General features: G+C 38.1%; 1 protein-coding gene across 4 annotated transcripts in view; it reads left to right on the plus strand.

Annotated features, from left to right (window-relative positions):
- The window catches only part of TAFA5 (TAFA chemokine like family member 5), a 440,132-nt gene extending 418,683 nt beyond the window's left edge, over positions 1 to 21,449 (plus strand). For 3 of the 4 annotated variants that reach the window (XR_015706840.1, XR_015706842.1, XM_087767437.1), the window contains one exon: positions 18,639 to 21,449. Coding sequence is in view for 1 of the 4 variants with exons in the window: in XM_087767437.1 (XP_087623563.1) it covers positions 18,639 to 18,647 (9 nt within the window). In the remaining 3 variants the exon portion in view is untranslated. Of the gene's footprint in view, positions 1 to 17,207; positions 17,301 to 18,638 lie in introns of all 4 variants that reach the window. The other variant, XR_015706841.1, reaches the window with a different exon arrangement.
- The last annotated feature ends 1,166 nt before the right edge of the window (positions 21,450 to 22,615 follow it).

A 22,615-nucleotide genomic window follows, 5' to 3' on the forward strand; every position in this document is an offset into this window, starting at 1 on the left:
GGCATTCCAGTCAGTCCTGCATGCCTACAGTGCAGCTTTGCTATGAAAAACATCTGCAAAATGGCTTTGCAGATTTCCACCGTTTGTGTGCTTCAGCAATTCCAAATCAAGTTAACTTCATTAAGAAAATAAAACTAGGTCTCCATCTGAATTCATTCTTGGAGAGAAACATCTTTTGTAGAGACATCCTTCAAAGACAAATGTGGAAGGTGAAACTAGTGAATGGTGAGGATGAAGAGATGTGCAGTAGAATATCTGCGCCCCCATCACATGCAAAACCTGTCATCATTCCTTGCTCCTAGGGTAGACATTGCTCTTGAATTTTGTGATGCTGTATTTATCATATTTACACTGAAAGGCACCTGAGTAATATTTACTGAGTAAATATTCTATTACACTACAGCATTCAAAATATTCAGGATCATTTTCAAAAGCAATTTAGGCCCACGGGGGCTAGAACCATTCAGCTTTATTCACTCTGACTTCCTTTTCATAATTCCTGAGGAATATAGCCTATGGTTGGTACAGAGGTGAGTGCTTTTTGACAGTGAGGTCAAGTATGTATAAAGTGTTTTCAATAGATTTGGTGTGGTGATTAAGGCACAAACGTTAATGGAAACAGATTACCGGGGGGACCACACCGGGAAATAGGCTTCCTTGAACAGAACCATACTTTACTTTAATCCTCTAGTGCAATGTATTTGTGTATATACTGTCCCTGTTTTATTAGAATCATAGAATCATAGCATCATTTAGGTTGGAAAAGACCTTTAAGATCATCAAGTCCAACCATTAACCTAGCACTAGCAAGTCCACCACTAAACCATGTCCCTAAGCACCACATTTACCAGTCCTTTAAATACCTCCAGGGATGGGGACTCAACCGCTTCCCTGGGCAGCCTGTTCCAGTGCCTGACTACCCTTTCGGTGAAGAAGTTTTTCCTAATATCCAACCTAAACCTCCCCTGGTGCAACTTGAGGCCATTTCCTGTAGTCCTGTATTGATGATGCTGCGTTCAACAAATATCCTGCCTACTATCTTTGGTCCTTGTGATTTTATGAACAACCTCTTTTTCCTGGTAAAGTTGCTTACAAGCATATCATTTTACTTCTGCACACACTCAGGGATATGGCTACTGTGGCAAAGCTGAGCAATTTAGTGCCCATCTTATAGCTAACTGTGTTTGATATCCACTAAGTGCATATTCTCTCACTTAAGTCTGAAATGAGGCTGATCCGGTACATATTGGTACTCCAGGCTTCTGCACAAAGCACTGAATCCACAGGTAATTTCCTCAAAAACCAGAGCAGCAGAAGAAGGCACCAGCCACCTTTTTTTAACAATACCACAGAGGACTCAAGTCAAAGCCAGAATCCAATCCCTTAGGAGGTTTCATGGAGTCTGAATGTCGTCTTGCAGGTTAACTGAATGGGGACTAATAGTTCTGGGAACCTCTGGGTTTTTGGGCTGTCCAAACTTCTACCGAGTCAATTTATCAGAAATCAGGTATTCTGTTCTACCTCTCTGTGTGCAGACTTTTGTCACACAGTACCTGTAAGGCAGAAGTCTGTTGAAGATTAATTCTCTTCAAGGAAGTGGCTGGTCTGCTGCAATTTATTCCTGTGTGAGGTAGCTCCCACAGCTGCCACCCTGCTTTGCTGCTAGGAGCTGCAGTTCCTGGTGAAAAAAAAGTAGGCAGGCATCCACGATCACTGGAGCCTGTTCAGGTCCATCAGCATTCAGTACACTAAGGCATCTGCGCATGGCATGCTAGGGGTAATGAATTGAACACTTAGACCTGGTGGTTAGACCTAACTAAAAATAGTTACTGATGAGGCAAGAAACTCGTGTTCTATTCTCTTTTCAGTGTAGGAATTGAAATCTACTTTGTCTCTAGTCTAGAGTTAAGGTAAGGGAGAACAATCACTAAACCTTTCTTGTTTTAGATGTACCACTGTGCAGCCAGCAACATTGCAAGGAGGAGGGAGAATGTGATACTGCAACCTAGCACAGAGGATGGTCTTTTGAAAGGATCCGTAAAAAATAAAAAGAAAACCGGAAGAAACTACTTGAGTAGTTCTTTACACGTCATCAGATTAAAAGTAGACTTGAATCTGTGAACAGGTTGACATTGCACTGTGAGACATCCACCAAAGAAGTACTAACCAGAACCTTCAGACTCACACAATTCAGCTAAGTGCTTCTCTGATGTAATAAAATTTAATAACTCTGCTATGCTAACAGCCATACCACTTCCACATACTGCACCTAAATATCTCCTTATTCCCCTTATCTCTTTCTGTAATTTAAAGTGTTACAGAAGTCTATGCCTTATTTCCTCTTCAGAATCCCAGTGAATAACTTTCTTTTCAGTTTATAGGTGACAGCTGTGAACTATGTTTAAGGTAAAGTATGGCCGTTAGCTGATGTTTTAGATATTACAACAGACCATATGCCTTATTTTCGATAGGAATTGAATTGTGAGATCTACAGTCTTTGTTCATACAGTTGATCAGTCATAAATCAAAAGGTTTTTATTATAGATACTAAACAGCAGAAATTTAATCAATAGGTAAATAATTACATTTATTTGGCAAAAGGACCATTGAGCATTTATTTTAATTATTCGTCATTTTGTAAGCCTTAAAGACTTAGCCAAGAGTTCAGTTTATCTTTCTTATCTTGAGATTGAAACACATCTTTCCCCTAACTCACAAACTTGCCAGACAGAAGTGTTCTGCCACAGTTTTCACTTTAGGACACTATATGCTATATTTTCTATGAGCAGAATATCCTTTACAGAGATTTCTGGGAAATAAGCCAGTTATAATGGTCTCAGGAGAATCTGCAGGACTGCAGAAAAACAAAAAAAGTATACTTGTATTTAAGTACATGAATGTCTCAAATTAGCACAGCAAATGGCTATTGACAGCTTTTGATGAATCTTGGCACTAATTTCAGATCAAACTATGTATGAGGCTTTAAATCAAAATGTATTTATCTCTTTGTTGACATTAATACAGATCTGAATCTGTAGCTTCTGAGTTATGTATCCTTATAATCCATATCTTTTTTTTTTCCAAATTTTAATGCTGTTTGTGTGGTTTTGGCCTATCAGACAACTGTATATCTCATAAGTGATCAGAGCAGTGTCATTAGTAGGAATGACAAGATCATTTTCAAGTCACCCTGTCTGTTAATTTTGATGGCAAAATGCTCAATTGCAGTTTATATGTGCTTGGCCATGGATGCCTGGTCCATCTTTGAGAAGGACGACCTCTGTCAAATATTGATAATTTTTTTTTTCTCCATCTGGAGTTAGCCCAAAGCATTCCAGATGTCAGAGCTCTGACTTACCACAGTGCCAGATTTTGAACAAAAATTCCCAGAACGGAGTTTATTGGTGGAATATGCAGATACTCTACTATTTATAGAAGAACACTAATGTAATCAAATATCAACATAAGTACACCTTTAAATGGAAAATCATGGTGAAAAGGTCTTCTATTACCCATTGATATAGCTGTTCTGCATTGTGAAAGTCTGTATGAAAAGCAAGTACCACAGGTTAATTAAGCATACTTTATCAGAGTAAGTTTAAAGACTTGACAGTGTTGTAAAAAAGTGAAACCATTGTAAAAAAGTGAACCATCCTCACTCCAACCTTTTAGTCACATAGTGTGCTGGTGTGGAGTTTTTAAAAGGGAAGGGAGAAGATTCAGGAATAATTTCAAACTCTCCTTACCCAAGTGTTAAATCAACAAAGAATCAGAGCAATAACTAGTCATATTTGTTAAAACTTGGAATTTTCACTTCTTTTTGACACTGAAGTATTTCAATACTTTTAATTTTGGAATCCAAAATTAATTGTATCACATTACTTCTCATTTTCATTACTCTTATGACATTGTTTTATGGCATATCAGTAGCAATTATAATGTGTTTCATTCCTACTGATGTATTATAATAGGATTTATTGATCAAATCAATTTTAGGTATGCATTTTATTTTGTGATTGTCTTATTTTTAAGTTATTAAGGCTTAATGCTACTTAACACCGATTAAAACATCTAGATCAAAGTGTCGCCTGTCTGTGCTGTAATGAAAAGAAGCTAAGCATCAAATGTACTAATTAGAAAAGCAGCTGTTTTCCTATTAATATCTTAGCTTGAAATAATTTTTTCTAGGAAGATGAAAACATCATCTTACCTTTAGAAGTTACATAGCATACAGTTGTTTATTAAAAACAAAGAAACAAACAAACAAACACAAAAACAACAAGGAACATATTTTTTAAAATATAAAAAAAAATTAGTGACATCCAGAGTCATTCCTCTACATAAGGCGCTTACCTGTTACATGACATCAGAAACTAGTTGCTGTTAACCTTCTCCATCGTCAGTGGAGAGACATAAGTCCTTCCAACAGGTAAGGTTTAATTTCATTTACGTGATAAAAGCAATTGTATTTTTTCCTCAAAGACTCTCAGGCTATACATTTTTAGAGCATTTGATATGATTTATGTATTCTAACTGGAGGCACCTAAACAAGATAACCAAGATATGTGTACGTAGTTGCAGTATGTGCTGAAAAGCCTGTATTGCCACCTCAAAATGTCTGTTTTTCTATAAGAAGTGCCTTGACTAACAAAATCCTAAGTAAGGCTTTTAGATGCCCAAAGGTCAATGGATAATTATTAGAGCCCAGGTGTTGATTTTTCAAATAGAAGTATTATATAGTTTCACCGCAGCACAAACAGATAACACTGTGACACTGAAAATAAGACATCCTAGTCAGTTCTAGCTAACAAGTGATGCTAATTATTTAAGTAATAAATGTCGGAATTAATAGTATATACTCATAATAGCATATCTTATTACACAGTACTACTTCTGGGATGCAAAACGAAAAAGTAATTCATTCACTTCAAAATGAAAGTTTAACATTTTGAAATACCATTTTTTTCTTAAGCAAAATTATTCAAAATAATTTTTACGTGTTCTTGCACCTATTGAATCTGGCAGTGATAAAACACTTCATGAACAGAGTTAATCATTGCGTGTAGATGAGAGCTGCAGCTAAGCCTTACAAACAGATATGACTGCTGGGGCAAATTTTATGCTTGTACCTTTCAAGGCTGTCTTTCAATAGCACTTTCCTGCCTATGTTGTCATTCCCACAGTGGTCCCTGTGAATCTTACAGAATCTCTTGAACACACCCACATTGTCTCCTACACAGAGCAGATTTCCTCTCCTACTTTAAAAAAAAAAAAAATTGATTCTTTTTTCCATTTCTGCTTAATTAGTGAAAAAGGGACAATGTTAGAGAAACACAAACTATTACTTGTTAATTAACCTGAAACTGTGACATCTCCAAGAAACTCATAGCCTAAGCCAAGGCCTGTTCTGAGGAGAATATATAGGTCTCCTATCTGACAGCAGAAACTCAAACCATATGATGTCATTTGTGCATCAGTCCTGTTCTATATGGCATATGAGCCTGACCTCAAAGGAAAGATTGATCATGACTTCTTCCATCTGATATTTATGAAATGTTGCCTAGCATGTCTGGCAGAGTCAGTCATACATTTTCCTCTTTTTATGTTTTGTCTCTTGTTTCTATAGCATCTGAGTTTTGTGTGATTCCTCATAAAACATTCTCAAGTTTCACCCACGCAGGCCATCTGGACTATAGTTAATATTTTAGGACCTATCCCCTTAACTTTGATGTACTTTCTTGTAACTGCTAAAACATGGTGATATCTCTTCCTTCTGTCTTGAGAACCTCCCCCTCACAAACCCAGACATATCAGAGGAACCAAGGGCTTGATACTGCCAGCAGCTGAAGTCTTTCAAATCTCTTGTATATTTTTTTCAAATTTGAGAAAATCTATGATGAGAAAAAGAAATCTGTGAATTCTCAGCAGCAAAAATCTTACCATAATGAAAAGAGTAAATTCCTAAAGTATAAAATAATATATATTGTATTGTATTGTATTGTATTGTATTGTATTGTATTGTATTGTATTATATTATATTATATTATATTATATTATATTATATTATATTATATTATATTATATTATATTATATTATATTATATTATATTATATTATATTATATTATATTATATTATATTATATTATATTATATTATATTATATTATATTATATTATAAAATAAGCTTCATATTAGTGGTTCCTGGAGTTGGTTTGTTGCATTAGATTATGAACTCAGAAATAGTACTGTGATGAACAGCACAGGTACTGTGTGATCCACCACACTGGATTCACTAATGACATTGTCAATACTATATCTTGATCCCTGTCTTCACCTGAAGCTTATTTGCTTCTCAGGTTCATTGAATTTCATCTGAGTAACTGTTTTATGAACTGACAAGGTCCGTTCTACACCTACGACTGGAACAAGTGAGGAATGGAAAATTGCATTTTACTCTGATTTAATCCAGAAGAATATCTTAAATAGCTCAGTCATTTCTAAGTATTCTCAGGGTCTGATGTTACTGTTTGTCATTCTGATAATGTGAAAACAGGCTTGAAAGATAACAAAGGTCAGATAAATGTTTCTAAGAAACAAATTGACAGCTCTCATAACACTTGTAATGACATGTGCTTAGTGTAATAAGATGCTTATCTGTGATCCCATCCGCCTGAACTTTTACGATTGTGTGATCACTGCAATGACATTTCTCTCTTAAGGATGGACCCACACAAATGTTTCATGGTCTGTCTCGTAGCCTTAGCTAACTCAACCGCGATTGCTTGCTTCTTAGGCACAGGGACTGATCACAAGATTGGTATCTTATTCCTCTTCCCTGTCATCTGTGTGACTCAACCCAGAGGAAATGCTCAGTCACAAGAATATGGTTTGGGCAGTGATGCATGTGGAGTTACACTAGGGTCTAGTGGGTCACTCATGACCAAATGAGGCCCACTGAGTCACAAGCAGAAGCTGCTTGGGAGTCTTCAGCTTGAGAAAAGAGAATAAGGGCAGGATCCAGTTCCCTGAACACTTATGTCCTAGGTAGCCTAGATGATCCAAGAGTCTAAGACGTGTTCAGGGGTGCAAATGTATGACACAAGGCCTTTTGAAGCAGCATCTGGAGATCAGGGAGATGCCCAAGGATGTCCCACAGGCACTAAGCATCTATGTTTAGGCAGAATTGAACTCTAGATTTTGTCGACCCTGACTGAGATCACACTTAAATAGAGATACCTACCTTTAGGCCTCATAATCCCTGAATTTGACCCAAGGAGATTGTAATAATGGGGAGTTGAAGGGCTGTCATGGAAGAGACACTGGGCTAGGAATCCCTAAAATCTGATTGAGAAAGGTTGATACAAGGTAGAGGATTCACCCCACTTCTATGAGAGGTACATGAAACTAGATAAGGTGATAAGATTCTCTGAGACTGATATCTTTGTGTCGAGAGAAGATCAAATTAACTTCCTCTCCTGCTCTCCAAAAGGTGTATTGCAGCTGCTTTTATATAGTTCTGTCTTTTGTGTGTGTAAAATTTATTATAAATTATAGAAAATTCCTTGACATTTGCCACAGTTTATTTTTCCTCTTTTGTTGTTTGTTTTCAGTCTACTGCAGAAATCTGATCACCACAGCATTGCTTGCCAAAATATCACAGAAACCGGGTAGGGAGAGTAATGGTGATCTTGCCAAAGAATTTAGATCCAATATGCTGCACAGTGTACAGAGCACCCTGCCTCCAGTAGACAGTGACACACTGGTTGGTTTTTAAACTGCTGCATTGTATGCATCCCTAGTTTGTGTTAGGTTTAAATATATTTGCACTGTTCATCAGAATGCTACACAGTATAATGCATTTAGGTGTCCGCTTTGCCACTAAGGGATTAAAAATGCTTTAATTGTCTAGTTTTGGATAATGATCTTTAAATTCCCTGTCTCATCTTTCTTCCGAGCTTTGCCATAGTCATGCAAAACTTAAAACTGGAGGATGAGCATAGATGTACAAAAGGATATCTTAGTTGGGATTACAAGAATATATCAAAAAACAAACATGAAGTATTTCCTGAAAGGAAGTACAGAGGACTTGAAAGTCTGAAAAGGCGTATGGGTATGTTGTCATTAAACAGAGGATCAACATATATTGCTGTATACAAAATCCTCTACTCCTGTCAATTTTCCCTTTCATAGAATCATAGAATCATAGAATCGTTAAGGTTGGAAAAGACCCTTAGGATCGAGTCCAACCGTTAACCTATCACTGCCAAGTCCACCACTAAACCGTGTCCTCGAGCACCACGTCTACCCTTCTTTTAAATACCTCCAGGGATGGACACTCAACCACTTCCCTGGGCAGCCTGTTCCAATGCCTGACGACCCTTTTGGTGAAGAAGTTTTTCCTAATATCCAACCTAAACTTCCCCTGGCGCAGCTTGAGGCCGTTTCCTCTTGTCCTATCACGTGTTACTTGGGAGAAAAGACCAGCCCCCACCTCACTACAACCTCCTTTCAGGTAGTTGTAGGGAGCAAGAAGGTCTCCCCTCAGCCTCCTCTTCTCCACACTAAACAACCCCAGCTCCCTCAGCCACTGCTCATAAGCCTTGTTCTCTAGACCCTTCACCAACTTCATTGCCCTTCTTTGGACACACTCCAGCACCTCAATGTCCTTCATGTAGTGAGGGGCCCAAAACTGAACACAGTACTCGAGGTGCGGCCTCACCGGTACTGAGTATAGGGGCACTATCACCTCCCCGGTCCTGCTGGCCACACTATTTCTGATACAAGCCAGGATGCCGTTGGCCCTCTTGGCCACCTGAGCACAGTGCTGGCTCATGTTCAGGTGGCTGTCAACCAACACCCCCAGGTCCTTTTCTGCCAGGCAGCTCTCCAGCCACTCCTCCCCAAGCCTGTAGCATTGCATGGGGTTGTTGTGACCCAAGTGCAGGACCCGGCACTGAGCCTTGTTGAATCTCATACAGTTGGCCCCAGCCCAATGATCCAGCCTGTCCAGGTCCCTCTGTAGGGCCTTCCAGATCGACACTTCTGCCCAACTTGGTGTCATCTGCAAACTTACTGAGGGTGCACTCAGTCCCCTCATCCAGATAATCAGTGAAGATATTGAACAGGACCGGACCCAACACCAGGCCCTGGGGAACACCACTTGTGACCAGCCGCCAACTGGATTTGTCTCCATTAACCACCACGCTCTGGGCTCGGCCGTCCAGCCAGTTTTTAACCCAGTGCAGAGTGCACTTATCCAAGCCATGAGCAGCCACTTTCTCCAGGAGAATGCTGTGGGAGACAGTGTCAAAGGCCTTACTAAAATCCAAGTAGACAACATCCACAGCCTTTTCCTCATCCACTAAGCAGGTCACCTTGTCATAGAAGGAGACCAGGTTAGTGAAGCAGGACCTCCCTTTCATAAACCCATGCTGGCTGAGCCTGATCCCCCAATTGTCCCGCACATGCCGCGTAATGGCACTCAAGTTGATCTGCTCCATGACCTTCCCTGCCACCGAGGTCAGGCTGACAGGCCTGTAGTTCCCTGGATCCTCCTTCCGACCCTTCTTGTAGATGGGTGTCACATTTACTAGCTTCCAGTCATCTGGCACCTTCCCGGTTGACCAGGACTGCTGATAAATGATGGAGAGTGGCTTGGCCAGCTCCTCCGCCAGCTCCCTCAGTATCCTCGGGTGGATCCTGTCTGGCCCCATGGACTTGTGAGCATCCAGGTGGAGGAGCAGGTCAGTGACTGCCACCTCTTCGACAACTGGGGCTTCATTCTGCATCCTATCTCCATCTCCCAGCTCAGGGGCTTGAAAACCCTGAGGATGACCAGTCTGACTATTAAAGACTGAGGCAAAGAAGGCATTAAGTACCTCAGCCTTCTCCTCATCCTTTGTGGCAATGTTTCCCTCTGCATCCAACAAAGGAGGGAGATTCTCCTTGGCCCTCCTTTTGTCACTGATATATTTATAAAAACATTTTTTGTTATCTTTAACGGCAGTGGCCAGTTTAAGTTCTAGCTGGACCGTCGCCTTTCTAATCTTCTCCCTGCATAACCTCACAACATCCTTGTAGTCCTCCTGAGTCACCTGCCCCTTCTTCCAAAGGTGGTAAGCTCTCCTTTTTTTCCTGAGTTCCAGCCAAAGCTCTCTGTTCAGCCAGGCTGGTCTTTTCCCCCACCTGCTCCTCTTTCGGCACATGGGGACGGCCTGCTCCTGTGCCTTTAAGACTTCCTTCTTGAATAACATCCAGCCTTCCTGGACTCCCTTGCCCTTCAGGACTGCCTCCCAAGGGACTCTGTTAACCAGACTCCTAAACAATCCAAAGTCTGCCCTTCTAAAGTTCCGGGTAGTGGTTTTGCTGACCCCGTTCCTTACTTCTCCAAGAACTGAAAACTCTACCGTTTCATGATAACCCTTACCCTGTTGAGAAATATCCTCCCCCTCCCCAAATCTTGAAGAAAATACTTTAAGTCACTACATTTTCCACTGTCCTTTCAGGATGTTTATGGTTGAGTGAAGGATTGAAGGATCTCTAAAAACCCTTGGTTTTAATGTGATATAAGGCAGGAACATTGACTTTTTAAGGAATATACATTTCACTTTCCTGAAGAACCTCACTGTTTCTGTGGTGAGGTGTTTCAGGGAGAGATTTTTCACATTTTATAATGTGTCTTTGAGGCCAGGAACTAAATCTCATAAACCTGCTAACAAGGATGTAACAATCTGTTAGGCTGGGAATTTTTGTTTTTGCACTGAAAGTGAGTAGAATCAGGGTTTAAAAAGCTGAACTAATTTGTGCAGATACATGCTTGTGTTGTTTTGCATGTACGTATTAGAGGACTGTCTAAGAACAATTCTGCTTTAGAAAATTTTACCTCTAGAAAATGTGGTGGGCCTTCTTCTATTTATGTGTCCACATACATTTGAGCTTTCTTGAAGACCCCACTTGCTTTTCTGTGTTTGCAGTGGATGTCTGTATGTTATTTCTACAGAAGAATGCTATGTATTTTCTTGCTTTTGTTTTCAAACAGGTCTATGAGAGAATAAAAACCCTCCTGCATTCTTCTTACCTGACCTACATATATGTACTCCTCCTCTACTCCCACTCCCCACAGTTGTCCACTTACTACTTTCTCCTCAAGTCATAGACAAAGGCTAAGCAGAGTAATTTTAAATACTGAGATTTATTTCCCATACACAACATATTTATAAAAATTGCTTGTTAAAAGTCATCTCCTGTGCTACCTTGCTTTCTGGACTGATGTGAAACATGACTGCTTTCTTAAACAATAAATTCTCAGATGGAATACATAAAGCAGACACAGTATCTCACTGGTGAACACCGACTATTCAGTTCCTTCACTAGCAATTGAACTTCCCATTTAAAGCTCATGCTCTGTAAGTCAGAATTATCTCTTTTAATGTGTGAAATATCCTAAATATTCCATCTAATAGCATGTTGCTTTTTTGATGTGTTATTCATTTAACTATTTTCACAATCACTTCTAGGAAATCACTGTTCCAATTTTTATTGTGAGTGTGAGACTAACCTTGCTCCAGACCAGTGGCTTGTCAATCAGATGCCACTCACAGATGCCCCTGACCAATCTTCTCCTCTAATTAGAGAAGGAAAAGTAACAGTTTAGATTTGTCTGTGGACTTCAGTGCTGGCTGATGTGGATTGCTGGTTTTTTTTCCTTTTTTTCCATTAAGTAGACTGGTAAATTTTAACTATAGGCAAGATTGTTTTTTAAACTTTATAATTAAAACTCACATCACCCTCTTCATGAGATATTCTTCTGTTGTGGCAATACAATCATGATTTTATGGAAGATCACTATATTTAATAGATTTTTATTAGCACACAGAAATACTTAAGGCATTTTTTTTCACAAGAAGGTTTAATGTAATTAAAGTTATGTCTTTATTAAGATCTGTTAATCTATAAACAGGATGCTTTCAATATAGGTATATAGGTATGAATATTCAGAATTCAGTATATATTAAGTTACTGCATTTAAATAAAAATAGATTCTTAGATGCATTGGTGATTTAATCTGAACCTGTCTCTTACCTTAGAGAAAAGTCTCAGGAATGGTAAATCCAGGTTATTTTTTCAGTACCCTGAGGAAAGCCCCTGGCTATTCTTACACAGTTTCAATTGTGCTAATATTGCAGTTGCTTTTATTTGAAGAGTAAAAGGGAGGCAGAGAAGTAGTCATTTTTCAAGTTTACAATTCCATGTCAGTTACAAATCCTTCTTAGTTTTACCCGCTCCTAAGCTTCATATAGGTGCACACCTCTAACCATTTGTCGTGGTTTAACCCCAGCCAGCAACTATGCACCACACAGCCGCTCGCTCACTCCCCCCCGGTGGGATGGGGGAGAGAATCAAAAGAGTAAAAGTGAGAAAACTCATGGGTTGAGATAAAGACAGTTTAATGGGTAAAGCAAAAGCCGCGCGCACAAGCAAAGCAAAGCAAGGAATTCATTCACTACTTCCCATCAGCAGGCAGGTGTTCAGCCATCCTCAGGAAAGCAGGGCTCCATCACGCGTAACGATTACTTGGGAAGACAAACGCCATCACACCGAACGTCCCCCCCTTCCTTCTTCTTTCCCCAGCTTATATACTGAGCATGACGTCATATGGTATGGAATAGCCCTTTGGCCAGTCTGGGTCAGCTGTCCTGGCTGTGCTCCCTCCCAGCTTCTTGTGCACCTGGCAGAGCACAGGAAGCTGAAAAGTCCTTGACTGGTGTAAACTCTGCTCAGCAAAAACCAAAACATCAGTGCGTTATCAACATTATTCTCATCCTAAATCCAAAACACAGTGCTCTACCAGCTACTAAGAAGAAAACTAACTCTATCCCAGCTGAAACCAGGACACCATTTTAAAAGAGCAAAAAGAAAACAGATACAATTGGGTTACTTGCTCAAGGCCTTTACCTAGAGTTATTTTAAGTGTGTTTGTTTTTCACCCAGCACATGAGAGATGAAAACACACTGGTTTGCATTGTTATGCCTTACAAGATGTGTGATCCTCTTCTTCATTCCCTCTTTCTACCCACATTGCTTTAAGGAGCTGGCTTTAGACTTCCATGGGGGGCAGAATGAGACCTGCCTGGCTCTTATGTTATCCACAATAGCTCCAAATAGCTCCAAATGTTACTCCAGCCAAAAATCCCCCATTTTTGCACCTTTGTGCTCAATGGCTTCGAATGTTCTGAGCACAGATACTCTTGCTGCTGTCTCTTCTGCCACCTCCATTGCTTTTCCTTAGCATGTGTTCAGATGCTGCAAAGCAAGCTTGCGTTATATATAGCTAAGCCTGAGCTCTTAAACACGGGTCACCTACGTGACCCAGGGTCAAATGTATTTCAGCTGGGTTACAACACTTGATTCTGACATTTTCATTCACTGTAAGGATTATCTAATTATAAGAACACTCCCACTGCCTTCACTAGTATTGCTTATGAAGTAATGGGCAATTCAGTAGAAGGAAGGAGTGTATGATCTGACCCAGCACATTCCAAGATCTTGTAAGTGCAAAAAAGGTAATATGAGACAGACAGGATTTTAACAGAAAAGGAAATTAATAATCAGGATGATAGTCCTGGCAGATGGTCAGGGGAAGTTGAGAAGATAGGGCTAAGAGTGTTAGAAGATAGGACTAAGATAGGGCTAAGAGTGTTATTTAAGGGGAAATGGCACTTTTTGGTTTTAGTTCTGGACAGATTATTGATATTAAAATTATTATTGGAAAAAAAATCTCATTTGCAAAGAGTCTCAGACTTGGAATAAATACTTCTTTCTGTGTCTGACTTGAATAGTAGAAGTGAAAAAAAACAAACAGTGGGTGTTAAGGAAAAGGCATGTCCTCCTAGAAGGTGGCTAATAATTGGATTCTGCTCTGTAATTCATGAATGCTACTTTGTTGAAGTGCAATGCAGGAAAGCATATCTGTATATACACTACCTAATACACCGGGCTGCTTTTTTACAAACATTCACCCACAAGCACAGACACTAGATTTGACCAATCTTATTTTTCCTAGTTCTGCAGGTATTACCATTTGAACTCTGAAGATGTCCTTCCTGTGGCTAGCTCAGTGAGACAGAATACAGCACTAAGTATAGTAGCTTCCATGCTTCTTTTTTCTTATTCCTAATAGCCAGAGATGCTTTAAAGTTGGATTAACTTGTCTTTTTCTGAAGACTAAACAGTTCAATTTGCATATATGAACAGCATGGAGAAAGGAAGAGGAAGGGAGGAAAACAGAATAAATTTTCAGGAGGGAGTCTGGGAGTTCTCATAAATGCAACAGGTCATTGCTACTGCTTGGATCATTACCAGAAATTTACATTTTTATTCCCATAAAGCATGAGGTATCTTGCAAGGCAGTGTAAGGTTTTCCTTGGGCATTTTAATGCTTTTATATCTTTCTTTCTGCATTATACATGCTTAGTTATTTAGGGACCTAGAACAGACAGCTGCAGAAGCAGAGGGAAAAGACATGCCGTTTATCTGACTTGCAGTCAGTTCATAAAAGGTTTGGAACTGTTTCCATTATGAGTAGATTTGAGAGACAGAGACTGGCCCAACCTACATCCATCTCTGTGAATTACCTCTGTGCAAAATGCTGTGGGGTTTGGTTGGTTGGTTGGGGTTTTTTTTTCGTATAATAGTATAAGAAGAAGAAAAAAACCCAAACAAATTAAAAACAAAAGCCATTTACACTGGTGGGTGCTATACAGAATCCTAAGACTCACAGAAGCATTTTTAAGACTGTAGTTGAAAGCGTAAAATACACAGTTTAGACAAGTAGTTCGGCTGTTAGGCAACACTGAAACCTCTTTAATATGACCAATTACTTTGTAGGCATCCAGAAAATTTTCAGAAATCAGTGCTGGAAACATGATAGGTAGTTCAGAGTTGTCACCACAGAATGCCAATAGGCAGTCATGTAAAAGCACTTGGCTACTGTAGCAAAAATAATGGCTTTGGTTCACTCTGACTTTCATTTTTATTCTAAAAATACAGAGTGGAAACCAGATGAAAATGTTAAAGCTTTACCAGGCTTGACATGGAATTGTTGGTATCTATGTGGATTCCATTTAAAAAAAAAGGTCAGGACAGACATGCTTGAAACTCAGTTGCAGTAAGCCTGGTTCAATTTTCTGGTTTGTGATGAGAAATGAAAACATTTTGTCACTAAATTCAACCCTAGATACTACACTGAAAGACAGACAGAGGTTCTTGGGTGGGTTTCTTTTGGTGGAAAGCCTGTGTGAGTCAGCAAAGCACCACAAATTCCCATCTTCTCAAAGTGACTTCCATAACTTGTTTCCTTTGTCTTTGATTATAGGAATGAACCAATTAATTATTTTATTTTACGTGCCATTAGGTCACAGTTGGAAATTGACTGTCCCTTATTCTACTCCCTCCAGAGTAAGACAAATTAAGTGGACTGTGTTATAATTGTTTTAATAAGCCAAATAGTCTCAGGACATATTGAAGCCATCCAAGAACTATAATAAGATATATGGTCATATGAAATGTATTGTTTCTTATGCTTTGGATTATCTATTAATATGCAGTCAGGAAAATGGTTTTTCCTCTTGAGCAGAGTTCTGTGGAGCACACAGAAGCTTGCGCTTCCATCATGTAAACAGTCAGATAATGTACAGTAGTATTTTAATCTCTGGTACTAGATACTTGCTCAATACATCAAAGTTGAACAAGGTCAAGGGTTCTCCAAACTTACAGCCAGAACATCTGGCTCCTTCAGAAAGAAGCAGAACCTGCTGTCTGAAGCACTGGGGAGAAATTCTGACTTCACTGAAGTCAGTGACAGACTTGCGCAATGTACCTAGAACCTAGAGTCCTGTGTAGAGGCGGACAGAAAAGAAAATCTTGTACTACATGATTGGTACCCAGGCTCTTTTTAATTTGATGCTGCTGCAGATTTCCTAAGTGAAGGGAAAAAAGGAGCAAAACAATGCGAACACACCTTTCTGAAGCTTTAAAGCAGTTTTATGTATGTAGTTATTGAATTTTTACACTTTTCATTACAATTTATTGACTTAATTAATATTCTAGAAATTGCTGCCAGTCATCAAGAGCACCATTTTCCTTTAAACTTGCCTATCAGGGATGTGGTACTTTTCATAGTTTGAACTATTAGTATAAATACTAAACAAGTCCTTTTTACGGTCATTTTGGGAATCCCTCTTTTCTCTTGCTTCATCTGTCTGGTTTTCTGAGGGGTGATTAATTTACCTGTAATGAGGAATGAAAGAGGAAAAAACAGGAGGTGGGAGGGTAGGTGCGCATTCTCTTCCTGTTCTCTGAACTCTTCATGCTCTATCCTATCCTATCCTCTCTCTCCTTTTTATCTGTTGTTCCTATTACCTATCATACTTCTTTTTCATGCCTTCATTAATAAATGATGTTTAAACTTCCCTGGCTAACCTATGCCTTTTTTTTCCCCTCTCATTCCATTTTCTCCTGTCATTGTCCAAAGTTGTAAATTCACCTCCTGTTCTCTAATCTGTTCCTCTTCCTGTCATCACTTTATTTCAAGCCTGCTCTCTGCCCTGCCTCAGCATTTTTAAAATGCATAATTGTCTCCCCTCTTCTCTCCTTCTTTTAAAGTGTTGATACCATATTCACACAGCAGGGATGTGCAAAGTGGAGACAGGGACAGCAAGTCAGGAAGGAAGCTTTTATATCCATAAAATGACAAAGCAGCAGGTATCTGCAAATGAATGTGGTTGTACCTGAATTGTCTCTCCATCCTGGGAAAAATATGGTAGAGAAGCACACTATGAAAACGCCAAACACACAGTCCATCAGCAGTTTACGCTGTTGCTTTTAGCTTTGGGCCATTCCAGCGTAATTCAGGAAAGATGGGGCTAAGTCAGCCTAATTCTTAACAGAATAGTAGTTTACTTTCAGACCTAATAAACCATAAATCTTTTGCTTTGTGTCTCACTGCCTAAGAAGTATTACTACCTTGAGAGTTGTGTTCTTTTCTAATGGGAAGAAAAATAGGGGGCATAGCGGAAACCCCAGGAAAGAATATAAGGGGGAAACAGACCAATTAATAAAAGCAAAATTTTAAAATAATTTCTCTTGCTGAATGTATATTTAAAAAGGGGAATATACCGCAATAATCAACCAGGTTTTTTGCCTTCAGCCTGTCTGAGGCCATGTGGTTTGGAGATCTGATCACTAGTCCGAAAAGGAAAGGCTGTTTGCAAGATTTCTGGGGTGTTTTTTCCTGGAAAAGGTGAGAGGACAAAAGCAGAAATCTATGACATACACTTTATGCCTTATAAGGAAAGTAATATCTCTCTACCTACCTACCTACCTACCTACCTACCTACCTTTCTATCTATCTATCTGTCTGTCTTTCTACATACATATATAGAAAGATCCATATGTTTCAAGCTGTCACTAAATTGATTTGGAGGCAGGTATCTCTTTCATTTACTGCTCTGAGGGTTAGGTTAAAAACTCTAAATTTAATACATGCTCGAACCAAGTGAATTGGATTTTCTTATTTGTTTTGCTCTTTCACATTCACTGTTCAGTATTTTCTGGAGTTATGCATGGTATTTCCATCAGTAATAACAGTTCTGACTATTTGGAGACAGAAAAATGCCAAAGCAGAAGATAGCGTTTGAACATTCAAACGGCATTTTGTAACAATCATGCTTGCTTAATACACCTCAAAACATTTTGTCTTGTATAGTATCTGTGTAATTTTGAAACCATTTGTAAACTGATATTTTAGGTGAGCATGAGTAGCTGGCTCCTTGTTGTATAAATCAGTCATTACTCTCTCATTTGTGTTTGTGCTGTCTTCCAGTACTCGTCTTCTTTAATAGCGTGAACTTTGGTTCTGTTTCTCTCTCAAACCACTGCTTCCATTCCATTTTCTTTTAAACAGGTTCATCGGGCAGTTCCTTGCCCATTTTCATTCTTTTGTTTTTTTTCTGCTATGTAACTAAAACAATTTTCTGAGCTGATTGACTATTAAGAAACATTATTTACATTAATTTGCACTTGTAATAACATCGCTAGAGGGCAGTATTGATTAATTTAGGCGCACTCTAGTGCTCATTGGAAACTTAAAGGGAGAAAAGCCTCCAGAATAAACATCCTTGCATTTTTAATAAATGGTCATGGGTTTCATGTCCATTTTTCATCATATCCTATATGTAAAAAGTAATAGTAGTCTTAATCACCATGTGTATTTGATATTGTTATATGTGACTTTAAGGCAGGCAAAAGAACATCCTGTGATATTATTTTTATGAAAAAGAATGTGCATGGAGCTTGGTAGACAGTAGATGGCATTGAAGTTATTGCAAATTATCATTTATATTCATGACATTATTAGAAATAATTATTAAAGCGTTAATTTTTTATAATAAATAAAAATATATATTTGTTCATATGTTGTTTCTCAGGGAAAATGTTTGCTGTGAAAAATAAATATCTTCTAATTCATTAACTGTCTCCTTGAAAAATCTCAGTACAGTATATTTTAAAATAATGGACAGCAAAGATAGCCAGGATTGTAAATTAAGACACTGACTCATTTGTTCTTATTGATTTACAGGTCTCCTGACAAATGCAGCAACACAGAATCCTCGTAGGAGTGGTTTAGGCTCTGTGTGAGCTACTTAACTTAGTCAAGTTTCACTGCTGTGGATCATCATCTGTTATATGTCATCAACTCAACTGTCTGTTTCTCTGTATCTCATGAATGACAGCATAATTCCTCTACATTATGAGCTAAAGTTTGTTCTACCATAATAAGGATCACTGGACTAAGGAATATAGAAAAAGAGATATGCTTGGGCATTAGCAATACAAAAGTCATGGTTAACGTTTCATCTGCGTTATACACCACTGCTGGACTTGCTGTTACCTACATGTTTTAATCTGAAGAGTCTGCTACAATGAAGAGTATCATCCCAATCAGCCTTAGAGAAGACTGTTTTGCCTATGGGAGGACACTGAGGTGCAAAAGAGAAACTCTTCTTGTGCCCTAAACTGTCTGAATTGCTTTTATTTTCTTATACTTTCAGTATATACAATAGACCAAAGAGCAAAATCTATTTTAAAGTGGACACAATCTTACTGTTAACAGAGTTATGTCATTAAATTGTAGGAGGTCTCCACAAAGACATGATTCCAGCTTTCACAAAGCTGAGATGTTGTTGTCCAGCAGAAGTCTCTATGGAAAGCTGTGGTAAAAACTAACTCAGAGACCTGCTCTTGAAATGTCATGTTCAAGAGACCATAATGGAGCACTGAGAGAAAACGACCTATGTTTGAAAAACTTGGACAAAAAGAACACAAACTGTCTACACGGCACCTTTATTCCTCTGTACTTAGATTGACTTTCTCGTACTAAAATCATTTTCAGTTTTAACCAGTTAAACATGCCTCTTCTACAGTTCCATTTTTGATAGTTAAAGTTGGATAATACAGTATTTGCAAAGAGCATGTTTGGTCATCTGTGGCCTATGTCTCATCTGATACACCATTTAGCACCAGGAAGCAAATTAAAGAGAAAACAAAAGTAACACTTGTTTGAAAGAGATCATTAAATGTATTTTGAAAAGCCTAAAGTTATATATTTAACAGTTTTTATATGTTGTATATTTGTAGAAAATCCTATTTAACAATTAACGTGATAACTCTGACAGTCATGACAAGTGGTTCAGAGTTAAGTTGTGTTTTATTACTTCAGTTGTCTCTGAAGTGACTGGTGTCGTTTGCTTTCTTCCATTGGGACATTCTGGATGTAAAGCATGACCAGAGAGGACTGTGTAGAAAAAGCAAAGAATAATGTTGTTTATATTACATAAATGCATTCAACCATTGCACTGTTGGAAGGCATTTTTTATTTTTATTTTATTTTTATTTTTTGTCTTTCTGTACTTATAAAAATAGAGTTTAAAATATTTTACTCATTGCTCTTCATAGCAAGATTTGTTTTTCTTTCTTTCTTTCTTCCTCTCTCTCTCTCTCTCTCTTTCTCTCCCCCTACTTTTATGTAAGGGTCAGTTTGAAGCCTATTCCTTGATCCCATTTTCAGTGTTTTACCTCATTGTTAGAAAGCCCACTTTTTCGGCATTATTGATTAGTGAAAATTTAGCAAAGACAGCATAGATGAGGGGGAAATTATAATCAAACAGAGAAACAAACAAAACCTTGTTCCCTTTTACTGTACCTTTCGGTACGTACGTTTGGTACATATTGGTATGATGCAATCAACAAGGGAGCTTAATTTCTTCCTGGCAAATGTATTATGGTTTCAAGTATACTACCTAATACTGCAATTAACTTTTAGTGTTATGCTAGTTCTATTCTACTAAAGAAAAATATATAGAGATTGTTCAAGTGACCATAGATGAAAGGTACAAAAATGAAAAGCTGATTAAAGAAATGTTTTTAAAGCCTGCTGTAATACTGAGGCTTATTTAATGCAGAGATTGCAGGAAACATGAACTATAGATAATTTTGTCTTCAAGTAAAATAAATATATACAAAATTCTTATTTAATCTTAGGATTTTGACCAGTGTCAAAGTAGCAATTAAAGCCCAGCCACTTGAAAAGTGTTATGGACTGACTGCACTATAAATGACCAATGTCAGGTTTAACATGTCATGCAATAAATGATGGTAAATACATTTAATGTACATGTAGACCTCCAGAGCCAGATCCCTCACTCTACCAACTCTCTGTTTTGATTTATTTTAAAGGGAGTGTAGTAGCCTTATTTAGTAAACACAGAACAATTAAAGATGTTACATCATTTTTGTTGCTTTACAGTATTCAGTTTTGTGTTGGTTCAGCTAAATTATGAAAAATAAAGAAAATCCTTTTATAAGTGAGAGTTTTGTTCCCTGAGCATGACATCACCAAAGGAATTTCTCCAGATAATAAGTAAGGTGGGGGCACAGAGAGGAAGACTTAGCAATGGAATGGGAAATTGAGGACACCGGTTGTGTTTTGAAATCGAAGTTTTACCCTTCCCTTTTCAGGTCTTGGGTACCTTCATTCTGATATGCTCAGTTATAGATCAGATTAAGGTCATTTATTTTCTGGAAACCAGATCCTGCTAGAGGATCTAAGAATGGACATCTGAAATCTTTACATCTAAAATCATACCTTCCAATCAGTTCTGAATATGTAAGCTTATGTCTTTGTTTTCTGAGTACTTTAAATGCTCAACAAAAGGTAGATGTACATTGTTTATAAGGTCTACTCTGGACAAGAAATATCAAAGACAAAAGATTCTGATTATTCATCAGAAATGGATTCTAGTTGCTGAGTCTCCTGTGTACAACAGACACCTCAAGGCACTTAAAATGTGTTTTGTACTCTTCCCTCCTACCCCAAAATGTACAGTTTCAAACAAACAAAATATACTGGCTGCCTTTGTCACTGTGAATTACTACTCTAAGAGCAGTGGTGAAATGTTTCTCTCTCAGGAACAAGATGTTTTCAGAATATTGTGAACTTCTAATTTTACAAAACTAAGTTACATAAAAAAAATGTTTGTTTCTGAAAGTATTTTATGTGCCTCTTCCAAAGCAAGATTTGAAACACAGAGGGGAATGTCTTATTTGAATGCTATTAAATATCCTTCATTTCTCAGCTTGCAAACAAGTAACTTTTTCAAAACACACTTGAAAGGGAATAGAAGAATACAGAAAAACGCATAATAGACTAATAAAAACAACCCCTAGAAATGCAGTAAACCTTTAAACACTTTTAGAAAAAAGCTTCTCTATACCTTTCTGTTAGCCCAGGCAAGGACAGATGTAGTTACTGCTTTAAACATCTGGGATATCAAATGGAGGAAATATTAACACATTATAGCAATCAATATGACACATCATTCACCAATTTCATAATTATGCTTTTAGCTATTTTTTTTTTTTTCTTTTCCAATTCATTTCTTCTCTGCAGTAGCTCAGGTTTTATGCATGTGGTAACCTCAGTCACTCACTTGTTTACTGAAACTGTACCCACATGCTGTTGCATAAATCTTTAACCCAGACACTTACTATCTATTACAGCCTATTCATCACAATCGTGAGTACTAATTAGAGTTTCCAGGAGAAAATAAAGAATTCAACAATGTGTCTGAAGAGCCTATATGGCTATCAGGAAGAGCTGAACTAGAAGGTGGTAAACTGATTGGTTGACAGGAAAATCACAGCACTGACTGCCTGTGCCACTGAACTAGTGGAAAGAAAAAAGCACAAGCCAACACTGGACAAGAGTCTTGTGTAGACACGAGAAGCCAAAAAAAAAAAAAAATTTGGAATATTTGTTCAAGGGGAAAAAACCAGAACCAGCTTTCATCACATAAACCTATATATATACAGTATCTTTCCCGATAAAAAAATACAGAAGGCAGCATTTGCTTTTAAACCTCTTTGTATGATTTATATTAAGAATAACATATACATGAGTGATAACCGAAGACCAGAAATGCAGAAATACGCAAGCAGTCATTCCTCCCATTAAAGGGACAAAGTGAGAGATGACAGAAAAATGGAAGCCTTTGGCAC

The sequence above is a fragment of the Nipponia nippon genome, unplaced genomic scaffold (genome assembly GCF_047370975.1).
Source record: "Nipponia nippon isolate SJK-2023a ecotype South Korea unplaced genomic scaffold, ASM4737097v1 scaffold_3, whole genome shotgun sequence".
In the NCBI taxonomy this organism is placed as follows: Eukaryota; Metazoa; Chordata; class Aves; order Pelecaniformes; family Threskiornithidae; genus Nipponia; species Nipponia nippon.